General features: G+C 39.8%; 1 protein-coding gene across 1 annotated transcript in view; it reads left to right on the top strand.

Moving 5' to 3' along the window:
* Positions 1-12,500, top strand: part of LOC115028798 (elongation factor-like GTPase 1) — a 27,807-nt gene that overhangs the window by 6,150 nt on the left and 9,157 nt on the right. The window contains 5 exon segments of the mRNA XM_029462639.1: positions 2,860-2,963; positions 2,965-2,994; positions 4,536-4,637; positions 4,640-4,675; positions 9,877-10,001. Coding sequence (XP_029318499.1) covers positions 2,860-2,963; positions 2,965-2,994; positions 4,536-4,637; positions 4,640-4,675; positions 9,877-10,001 — 397 coding nt within the window.

Below are 12,500 nucleotides of genomic sequence, written 5' to 3'. Positions count from 1 at the left end.
TCTCATCTCTTCTCTCTTTCTCTCCTCTCTCTCTCTCCCTCTATCTCTCTCCTCTCTCCTCCCTCCTCTCTCTTCTCTCCGCCCACCTCCTCGTCACCATCCCTCTCCCTCATACTCTCTCTCCTCTACCCCCCTATCTTGTTCTCTTGTATGGGTCCTATCTGTGTCTCTCTCGTCTCTCTCTCTCGTCTCTGGTCTCTCTTCTCTGTCGTCTCTATCTCTGTTCTCTCTCGTCTCTCTCTCACTCTCTCTCCCCCCTCTCTCCTCTCTCTCCTCTCTCTCTCCCCCTATCGCATCTCGTCTACTCTCTCTCCCCCCTATCCTCTTGTCTCTCTCTCTCTGTGTCTCTCATGTCGTGTCTCTCTGTGTCTGCTGTCTCTCTCTCCTCTCTTCTCTGTCCTCTGTGTCTCTCTGTCTTCTTCTTCTCACCGCTACGAATGTCTCTCTATCTCTCGTTCTCTCGTCTCTCTCTTCCTTCTGTGTCTCTGTCTTATCTGTCTGTGGTCTTCTCCTGATCTGTCTATCTCTCTCCTGTTTTCTGTCTTTCCTTGTCTGTCCTCTCTCTGTCTGTTGTCTTCTACCTCTGCTTCTGCTCTGTCACGGGGGGGGGGGGGGTCAATTCTCTTCTCTCGCTCTGTCTCTCTCTCTTTGTTCTGCTCTCGTACTCTCTCTTCTCTCTCTTCTCCTTCTGTCCTCTCCTGTCTCTCGTCTCGGTCGTCCTCTGTCGACTCTTGTCTCTCTCTCTCTCTTCTCTTCTCTCTCTGTGTCTCTGTCGCTCTCCCTTTCTCTGTCCTCTCCCTGTTCGCTCATCTCTGGTGTCTCGCATCTCTCTCTTGCTCCTCTTCTCCGTGTCCTCTTCTTCTGTGTCTCTCTCTCTCGCTTCTCTCTCTCTCTCTCTCTCTGTGTCTCTTCTATTCCTCTGTGTCTCTCTCTCTGTCAGTCTCTCTCTCTCTCTCTGGTCTTCTGTCTGCGCTCTCTCGTATATCTCTCTCTCTCCCTCTGTCTCTCTGTTCTCTTTGCTGCTGCTCTCTCTTTCTCCTCTGCTCTGTGTCTCTCTCTCTATCTTCTCTCTGTCTCTCTCTCTCCTCTCTTCTCTCTGGTCCTCTCGTCTTTGTTCTCTCTGTGCTCCTCTCCCTCCTCGATCTGTCTCTCGCTCTCTCTGTTCTGTCTGTCTCTCTCTCTCTCGTTCTCTCCTCTCTCCTCATGTCTCTCTACGTCTTTCTCTAGTCTCTTTGTCTTGTTACGTCTCTCTACTCTCTTGTCTCTCTCTGTGTCTCTGTCTCTCATCTCTCCTGTCTCATCGTTCTCTCTCTCTCATTCTCTACTCTGTTCTCTCCTCTCTGGTCTCTTGCTAGTCTGTCTCGCTGTCTCCTCTCTGTCTCTCGTTCTTCCACTGTCTGTATCTCTCGTCTCTTCTCTTCTTCCTCGTGTCTCCCTCTTTCTCTTCCTCTGTCTGTCTCTCTCTTGTCCTCTCCTCTGTCTCTATCTTCTCCTCATCTCTTCTCGTCTCGGTCTCTGTCCATCTGTCCTCTCTTCCCTTCTCTCTCCTGTCCTGCCTTCTCTTCTCTCGCTCTGTCCGCTCTGTGTCTTCTCTTGTCTTCTCTCTTCGTCTCTCTGTGCTCTTCTGGATCTCTGTTCTCCTCTCTGTCTTCATGTCTGTCTTCTACTCTGTCTGGCTGCTCTCTGTTGTCTCCGTGGTCTCTCTCTCGTGTCCTCTTCTCTACCTCTCTGCTGTCGCTTCTCTTCCTGCTTCTCTCTCTCTCCACTCCTTCTCACGCTCTCCGGTCGTGTGCTCTGTCTCTGATCTCTCTCTCTCTCTGTCTCTCTCTCTGTGGCTCCTCTTCTCTCTCTCTTCTCTCTCTGTCTCTGTGTCGCTTCTCTTCTGTGTGTCTTCTCTCTCTCTCTGTCGTTCTGTATATGGCTTCTGATCTTCTCTGTTGTCTGTCTTGTATCTCTGTCGTCTCTCTCTCTGTCTCTCTCGTGTCTGTCTTCTGTGTTCTCTCTGCTCTCCTCTCCTGTGTCTCTCTCTCTCTGTCGTCCTCTTCTCTCTCTGTGTGTCTCTCTACTTGTGTGTCTCTCTCTCTGTGGTCTCTCTCTCTCCTACCTGTGTCTGTCTCTCTCTCTTCTCTCTCTATCCTCTCTCTCTCGTCGCTCTCTCTCTCTCTGTGTGGTTTGGTCTCTTCTCTCTCTCCTCTCTCCCCTCTCCCCTCTCTCTCTCTCTGTGGTGTGTGTCTCCCTCTCTCTATCTCTCTCTCTCTCTCTCTTCCTCTCTCGGTGTTGTCTGTCTCTCTCTGTCTCCTGTGGTCCTGTCTCTCTCTCTCTGTGGGTCTGTGTCTTGGTAGTCTCTCTCTCCTCTGTGTTGTCCCATGTGTCTCTTTGTCTCTCTTTTTGGTCTCTCTCTCTGTCTCTCTCTGTTCTCATCCTGTGTACCTCTCTCTCTCGCTCTCTCTCTCTGTTGTCTCTCTCTGTCTCTCTGTGTCTACTCGTCTGTCTTTCTCTCTCTGTCTCCTCTCGCTACTTCCTCAGTCCACCCGCTGTTTAATGTCTCCCCCGCTGGCCCCCCCAGATGCGTCCCCCCCCTATGAACATGTCTAAATTGTGCCCAAAGTGTCAATATTTTGTGTGACCACCATTGTTATCTAGCACTGCTTTAACCCTCCTGGGCATGGAAATCACCAGAGCTGCACAGGTTGCTTCTGGAATCTTCTTCCACTCCTCCACGACGACATCATCATATATCATTTATGCAAATAATTGTTAGTTGTCTCATCTGAACATTGAACTGGAGTTTGACGTTAATGTAATAAAAGCTGATGGGAGAAGACTCTAATAGAGTTTGTGTGACTTTTGTCTCCTCAGGAGATCAGGAGTACTTACTAAACCTGATCGACTCTCCTGGTCACATCGACTTCTCCTCAGAAGTTTGCACTGCTGTCAGGCTGTGTGATGGGGCCATTGTAGTTTGTTGATGCTGTGGAGGGAGTGTGTCCACAGGTAAATATCACTGTCTTTATTTGTACGTTGTTGCATAATTTCTTTTTGTCTGTATTCAAGTACATTGGATTTGATGTGAAAATGAAACGATGACTGTGAGGCTTATTTGAGGCATGTTACCATGAACTTCAGATTAACAGTGGAGGCCCTCCTCTTTCATGGGACCAAATGTATTGGGACTTAAATAATGTTTTGAGCACATAAAGTTGTTTGTGTAATTTATTATGCAGGACAACATAATCTAAACTCAAAGGTCCACCTACTAGCTTTTCAGAGTTTTCGCATCTTACGGTCTAAGGTTAGTGAATGAGGCTGGCAAGTGTCAACACATGACCTAATGTGGAATGTCTGTTAGTTTCCTGTTCCTTACCTGTTAGGATGCAAACCATTGTTTTTTGTCGTATGTACAGTATGTAAAGTCCACTGAGACAAATGTGTCATTTGTGATATTGGGCTTTATAAATAAATTGGATTGGATTTGACTCGTACATGTTACTGTATGAAACGCGTGCATATGTCTGCGCTCCTCTGGTAGGACAGAAAATGCAGACCTGCAGGATGAAAACCACCTACCCTGGGGTACCACTTGAATTCCAATATGTTGTAATGTTATTATGGAATTGTTTCCCTTTGACGGCAGAAATATACTGCCTCACCAAGCTTTCATAGATTGCCTGAATATTCATCATTGGTGCCAATAAATTGTGTTTGCACTCAGTATTCCAACAAAGTGGGTGAAGAGTGCTTTCTGGTGGTTATTTGTTAAACAACATTTCACCAACAATGTAATGCTTTATTTTGCAGGTCCTGTAACTTTGCTTTCTTGCGGAGAGTTAGAAGAGAAGAACGATAATACTCTCATATACTGTAGGCCGATGTACAGAAATATAAAGATGGAGCCAGTAGCCAGTTAGCTTAGCTTAGCATGAAGACTGGAAACCAGCAAATGGCTAGCCTGTCTCTGTCCATACATAATAATAAAAAAATCCCCCTACCAGCCTCTCTAAAGTTCACTAATTAACTTGTTATATCTCAATTCTTTTATTTGCACAAAAAAGTGTTAGTGTGTTAAAATGACAAGTTGCTTGTGGGTATACATATAGACAAAGCTAGGCTAGCAGTTCCCCCGGTTTTCAGTCTTTAAGCTAACTGGCTGCTGGCTGTAGCTCCATATGTAATGGACAGAGTGGTTTTAATATTCTTAGTTTTCGTAAAGAAAGCAGATATGCGGATTTAAAAAAATATCACACTAGGCTTTTTAACATTTTGGCTCTTTCAAAGATTTAAAGAAGAGCTGAAACATTCCAAGTAACCTTTAAAATATTTAGACATTTATATTTAAAGAATGTTACGTCATAGTGTTTTTACATAAATATTTAAATGATATGTTCTGCACAGAAACAAAGTGACTACTACTAATACAATTACTATTACTATTAAATATAGGAATTTGTTGACGAGCCATGCAAAACCTCAGTCAAACCTCTGCAGTCGAAATGTGACACAAGATGTTTCTTTTTGCATGTGTGTATTGTGTGTAGACCCAGGTTGTGCTGCGCCAAGCGTGGCTGGAGAACATCAGGCCTGTTCTTGTCATCAATAAGATAGACCGACTTATCATGGAGCTGAAAACTCACCCTCTCAGGAAGCTTACAGCCACCTGCAGAAGATCCTGGAACAGGTGAGGAGCTCTCATCTGACACAGGCCACATCATATTTAATTTATATATACTGTAAGTTCCTATGTAACACTCTCAGCTGCAATCTTACACTGCAAAAAAACCTTTAGTAAATCATACTTTTTGTGTTCAGCGGTCTTGAATTAAAGTGATTGTGTGTTTTTCTATTACTTGTTGGAACATGAATAACTATAATGTGTGTCTGGTGTGTCCGAGCAGGGCGTTTACTCCACTACATCTCAGAGGTATATTGTACTTTTACTCCACTACATCTCAGAGGTATATATTGTACTTTTTACTCCACTACATCTCAGAGGTATATATTGTACTTTTACTCCACTACATCTCAGAGGTATATTGTACTTTTACTCCACTACATCTCAGAGGTAATATTGTACTTTTTACTCCACTACATCAGAGGTATATATTGTACTTTTTACTCCACTACATCTCAGAGGTAAATATTGTTCTTTTTACTCCACTACATCTCAGAGGTATATTGTACTTTTTACTCCACTACATCTCAGAGGTATATATTGTACTTTTTACTCCACTACATCTCAGAGGTATATTGTCTTTTTACTCCACTACATCTCAGAGGTATATATTGTACTTTTTACTGCACTACATCTCAGAGGTATATATTGTACTTTTTACTCCACTAAGTCTCAGAGGTATATATTGTACTTTTTACTCCACCACATCTCAGAGGTATATATTGTTCTTTTTACTCCACTACATCTCAGAGGTAAATATTGTACTTTTTACTGCACTACATCTCAGAGGTATATATTGTACTTTTTACTCCACTACATCTCAGAGGTATATATTGTACTTTTTACTCCACTACATCTCAGAGGTATATATTGTACTTTTTACTCCACTACATCTCAGAGGTATATGTTGTACTTTTTACTCCACTACATCTCAGAGGTATATATTGTACTTTTTTACTCCACTACATCTCAGAGGTATATGTTGTACTTTTTACTCCACTACATCTCAGAGGTATATATTGTACTTTTTACTGCACTACATCTCAGAGGTATATATTGTACTTTTTACTCCACTACATCTCAGATGTATATGTTGTACTTTTTACTCCACTACATCTCAGAGGTAAATATTGTTCTTTTTACTCCACTAACAGTCTCAGAAGGTATATATTGTACTTTTTACTCCACTAACATCTGAGAGGTAAATATGTTGTACTTTTACTCCACACTTACATCTCAGAGGTATATATTGTACTTTTTACTTCACTACATCTCAGAGGTTAACATATTGTACTTTTTAACTCCACTACATCTCAGAAGGTATATATTGTACTTTTTACTCCACTACATCTCAGAGGTAAATATTGTTACTTTTTACTGCACTACATCTCAGAGGTATATATTGTACTTTTTACTCCACTAAGTCTCAGAGGTATATATTGTACTTTTTACTCCACTACATCTCAGAGGTATATATTGTACTTTTTACTCCACTACGTCTCAGATGTAAATATTGTTCTTTTTACTCCACTACATCTCAGAGGTATATATTGTACTTTTTACTCCACTACGTCTCAGAGGTATATATTGTACTTTTTACTCCACTACATCTCAGAGGTATATATTGTACTTTTTACTCCACTACATCTCAGAGGTATATGTTGTACTTTGTACTCCACTACATCTGAGAGGTATATATTGTACTTTTTACTCCACTACATCTCAGAGGTATATATTGTACTTTTTACTCCACTACATCTCAGAGGTATATATTGTACTTTTTACTCCACTACATCTCAGAGGTACATATTGTACTTTTTACTCCACTACATCTGAGAGGTATATATTGTACTTTTTACTCCACTACATCTCAGAGGTAAATATTGTTCTTTTTACTGCACTACATCTCAGAGGTATATATTGTACTTTTTACTCCACTACGTCTCAGAGGTATATATTGTACTTTTTACTCCACTACATCTGAGAGGTATATATTGTACTTTTTACTCCACTACATCTCAGAGGTAAATATTGTTCTTTTTACTCCACTACATCTCAGAGGTATATATTGTTCTTTTTACTCCACTACATCTCAGAGGTATATATTGTACTTTTTACTCCACTACATCTCAGAGGTATATATTGTACTTTTTACTGCACTACATCTCAGAGGTATATGTTGTACTTTGTACTCCACTACATCTGAGAGGTATATATTGTACTTTTTACTCCACTACATCTCAGAGGTATATATTGTACTTTTTACTCCACTACATCTCAGAGGTATATGTTGTACTTTTTACTCCACTACATCTCAGAGGTATATGTTGTACTTTTTACTCCACTACATCTCAGAGGTATATATTGTACTTTTTACTCCACTACATCTCAGAGGTATATATTGTACTTTTTACTCCACTACATCTCAGAGGTATATATTGTACTTTTTACTCCACTACATCTCAGAGGTATATATTGTACTTTTTACTCCACTACATCTCAGAGGTATATATTGTACTTTTTACTCCACTACATCTCAGAGGTACATATTGTACTTTTTACTCCACTACATCTGAGAGGTATATATTGTACTTTTTACTCCACTACATCTCAGAGGTATATATTGTACTTTTTACTCCACTACATCTCAGAGGTAAATATTGTACTTTTTACTGCACTACATCTCAGAGGTATATATTGTACTTTTTACTCCACTACATCTCAGAGGTATATATTGTACTTTTTACTCCACTACATCTCAGAGGTATATATTGTACTTTTTACTCCACTACATCTCAGAGGTAAATATTGTACTTTTTACTGCACTACATCTCAGAGGTATATATTGTACTTTTTACTCCACTAAGTCTCAGAGGTATATATTGTACTTTTTACTCCACCACATCTCAGAGGTATATATTGTTCTTTTTACTCCACTACATCTCAGAGGTAAATATTGTACTTTTTACTGCACTACATCTCAGAGGTATATATTGTACTTTATACTCCACTACATCTCAGAGGTATATATTGTACTTTTTACTCCACTACATCTCAGAGGTATATATTGTTCTTTTTACTCCACTACATCTCAGAGGTATATGTTGTACTTTTTACTCCACTACATCTCAGAGGTATATATTGTACTTTTTACTCCACTACATCTCAGAGGTATATATTGTACTTTTTACTCCACTACATCTCAGAGGTATATATTGTACTTTTTACTCCACTACATCTCAGAGGTAAATATTGTACTTTTTACTGCACTACATCTCAGAGGTAAATATTGTACTTTTTACTGCACTACATCTCAGAGGTATATATTGTACTTTTTACTGCACTACATCTCAGAGGTATATATTGTTCTTTTTACTGCACTACATCTCAGAGGTATATATTGTACTTTTTACTCCACTACATCTCAGAGGTATATATTGTACTTTTTACTCCACTACATCTCAGAGGTATATATTGTACTTTTTACTCCACTACATCTCAGAGGTATATATTGTACTTTTTACTGCACTACATCTCAGAGGTAAATATTGTACTTTTTACTGCACTACATCTCAGAGGTATATGTTGTACTTTTTACTCCACTACATCTCAGAGGTATATATTGTACTTTTTACTCCACTACATCTCAGAGGTATATATTGTTCTTTTTACTCCACTACATCTCAGAGGTATATATTGTACTTTTTACTGCTTTATGTGTTGAGAAAGTTATCCTACTTCCTAAACTAAATGAAGTCGTGATCGTTTGAAGGACGCAGACGATACACCGAACACGCCAGTCATACACAGTTCCGTATGGCAGAAACATATGCCGGCGTATATGAAAATTAGCTCAAAATGTGTCAGAGTCCAATACGTCCAACTTTTCCCCAGCGGTGTTGTATCTGACGCATAGATAACGTATACATAACAAATTATTATACGTATGTCAAACATTGATAGCTTATCACTTACTTATTTAAAACGTATCAGAGCTTCTGGCCAACGGAGCTGGAAAAGTGCCATCTGCTTCATGTCATGCTGATGCTGGAGAACGGCTAAAATGCTGAACGCTAGCTGTACTGTAGAAACACGTTTAATAAATTACTCCGTCGTCAGGCATAATCTTAACATAGGGTAGGAATAGGTTATCCACTCGTTATCAATAAATTGGCTGTAGGATTCACCGTCAGCCGACGTAGCCTAGATCTAACGTACCTCTAACGTAGTCACGTAGGTATTCACGTAGGTGCGTACTATATTTACGTAGGTAAGTATTCACATAATGTATTTACGTAGGAAATTATTCACCTACGTATTCCGTATTCACGTATGTCTAACGTACGTAACATCTGCATATCTTATGAAGCGCACGTTGGGTACGTCCGGTAATTTTGAACATGCTCAAAACATCAGCACCCCAGCGTAACACCGCCTGCTCTTAACGAATACTACTTATACCTTACCTTATATCAACGTAAACCAGCGTGTTGTTGATATTTTGTGTACGCCATATTTTTGTATATCTTATGCATTCGTTGGGTATTCGTCTGATACATTTTGTATAAGTGAGTGATGCGCTATCAATAGGTTAGACATGCGTATCTGTATATGTTCACTTTTCTGATCCGATTAAAAGTTGGACGTATTTGGACTCGGACAAATTTTCGTATGCGCCGGCATACGTTTCTGCCATATGGATATGTGTGACAGGGCCTTAAACGATCAGTGTCATTTTATTCATCTTGTCTTTCAGATGGTCGTTGGGAGATGACTAGTTCGTCAGGTCTCTTGAGAGACGTAGCAGAATGACTTGAGAGGTTGTTCTTTTGTTTTGTTTTGGAATGACATGTTCCAAACAACAGTGTCCGGGTGTGTTTTTCAGATGTCCCCATACTTTGGCCATGCATAAAATAAACTGCACAACAGAGGGCAGCAGAGCAGTAAGAACCACCACTACATTTTAAGAGCTTTTTGAAGTGAAATGTTTTTTCTCTTGACTTATTTTCAATATCTCTACCATGTTTGCATTGTTGATGATTTATAAAAAAAAAACAAAAAAAAAAAAACTCCGATCTTTGCAGAGAATTTCCCCCCAGAAAAGGCAGAATGGCATGTATTGGGGCTGATGCACTTCAAGCCATGGAAACTCTCCGATTACTCTAACAAAAGTCCTTTGTGTAATTCTCCTCAGTGTTTTCGATTAGTACCATACTCCCAGCCAGCATTTGGATTTATCAGTCATTGCAGCTGAGGGAGAGTACACAGCCGGCATCATGGTGTTTGATGGTGAGCTGACTAAGGCCAGCAGTTTGTCACACGGGTTAAAGATGTGGGCAACATCAAATTCTCATCATCAGGGCCTAATGTGAAGCAGCTGTCTGAAGAGACTCAGCCAGAGCCCGAGCCATCCAAGTCCCTCCTCTGGGAGGAAAAAAAGGAAAAAGGAGTCTGAGTAAAATGAATGATGCTGATTCAACACTGGGCGAATTTATGAAAACATTTGTTTTGCATTAGGCCTCGCTCTCTGCGTGCCAGCGGTGACTAGTGACCCAGATCTTTAGCAGAACACAGCGACTGAATGATTTTTACTGATGTCAACCACACAGGGGTGATGGCAGAGGCCAGCTGAGTTCATCTGAGTGCAGTGGCGATCAAATCATGACCACATCATCACACAGTCTCTTGTAGAGTTTCATTTTCAGCAAGTCTCTTTTTGCCTTTTAATCTTCTGTATGGGAACTGTGTCAATTACAGTTTATTTTTGGAGATTTTTCAGGCTGGTTGCATAAAACTCCAAGGTTTTCTTTTTAAAGTAATAATCCAACATTTTTGGCGTTATGATTGATATGAATTTGTCATATTTATTTATTTTTCCAATTAGGCTAGAAAAACATTGGGACGCTGATTTTTATTTTGTGTTGACAAACCCAACAATTAGACTTGAAGAAGAATCGACTGCCAGGTACAGCACAGTCATTTCTGGGTTGTTGTTTTTTTTTCTTCAAGAGACAATATAATATAGCAAAAATGTTTCATGATTTTGAAATGAATAACTATCAGCATGCTTCCCAACACTGTGCTACAATCTACAGTTTGCAAGTACAAAATGCATAACATTTAATCATATTTATATGCATGAATATTGAAACAAACTTGCTGTCGGTCCTGCATCATTAATTGGAGCTGTTGTAATTTTTGGACTGATTGTGGTTTAGGGACCAGTTGATGTTGGAACATTTTATGACGTTGTTGGAAGGCTAACTGTTTTCACCTTTTTTTTTTTTTTAAACTTGGACAACTGAAACATTTCCACAGTTTAATGAAAGGTTCTCATCTTCAGCCCCTTAATATCCATTTGTGGTTTATTCAACAATCTGGGCCTCTGTCTCAAATGTCAACACACATGCTAGAAACACTTTGATTCTGCCTTAAAATTGAACACACTGCAGTTGTTATTAACTCTATGTATATTCACGACTAAAACATAACACAGCCTTGTGTTAATGCGTCTAAAAAAAATGGTGGCGTTAAAACAAATATATGCTAACAAGTTATTGTTGCCTTAACTTCATCAACCCTTGTGCATACGCATTTTTTCCGTCACATTTTAAAGCCGCATTTACACCTGATTCTGTTTTATACATGTCAATGATTGTGAAACTAGCCGCACAAGCATAATTTCCACACCCACAGTTAGCCATAAATTGATACTTGTGCCCGCTCACAACTTATTGCACCTGTCAATGAGACATACTACTAATTAATCACGTATCTGAAAACCATAATGTCAGTAAAATCTCAAACATTATTATTATTAAACATCAGATGATGATCAATGATGCATTCATAGCGCTCATGTTGAAACACATTTTACAAAGTTCTTCACAATTCAGGATAAAATGAAACCATTATTAATAGGGAGTTGATGGAGTCAAATGTAAATAAAACAATGACGAAATTCATCACTTCATTTTTAATTATTTGTGTTTTGAGAGATTCAAGGTGCCTTTAGACTGATCATCAATCGTGTAAGTTGCATGTCCCACTGTGCGAGAGGGGTCCGATTTAAGATCTTGAAGATTAAGGTAAAAAGTTAAACCCTAAACCACCACACATATTCTAATTGGCTGGTTGAGTATTGCATGAAGTGAAGGTGGACATGGTAAAAACAATTAAAATTGCAAAGTTTCAGTCATGATTGTTTCTCCTCTTTAGTACCAGATGATGTTTCTTTGTATGAGGGATGACCTTGAATTTGAGAGGAAGCTTGGCAAAGGGAGTCTTGTTTTGTCCTATAATAATGCACAAGTTGTTAAAGAAATCAGTAATGAATTGACTTTGATGTGAACAGAGATTGATTTGAGCCTCTAATGCTCCACACCGAGCCTGCTTGTTCGCGGCAGAGAGAGTTTTCTGATGCTCCTGACTCATACGGCTCTTCCTCAGTCGTCCTTGACACAGTTTCCTGTCCCAGCCGAGGCCTGCTGGGATCCCACAGCCATGAAATATTCTCCACCTCATCAGTCCTCCGCTCTCCCCTTGGAAATTTATTGACCTCCTCCCTCACGTCCCCTCCTCTCTACTCATTTTTTCTCCTCCACTGCACTTTTCTTAACTGTATCTCTGTCTAGGTCTCCCTCCCACTGTCTTTTTCATCCTGAATGCTCTAGATCTTTCTTCTCTGCCTTTCCTCCTGAAACATAGTATCAGATCTTTGAAATTCACATTATCAAGTCTGTTATTCTGTTTGAGCAAAGATGTAGCTAGTAAGAAGGAGATGGATGAGGAAAGGATACAGGGATTCCTGTTCATTTACAACCTTTGCAAT

The sequence above is a fragment of the Cottoperca gobio genome, chromosome 3, assembly GCF_900634415.1.
Source record: "Cottoperca gobio chromosome 3, fCotGob3.1, whole genome shotgun sequence".
Lineage (NCBI taxonomy): Eukaryota > Metazoa > Chordata > Actinopteri > Perciformes > Bovichtidae > Cottoperca > Cottoperca gobio.
Note: the sequence above shows the minus strand (reverse complement) of the source record. Positions and strands in the feature narration are given on the sequence as shown.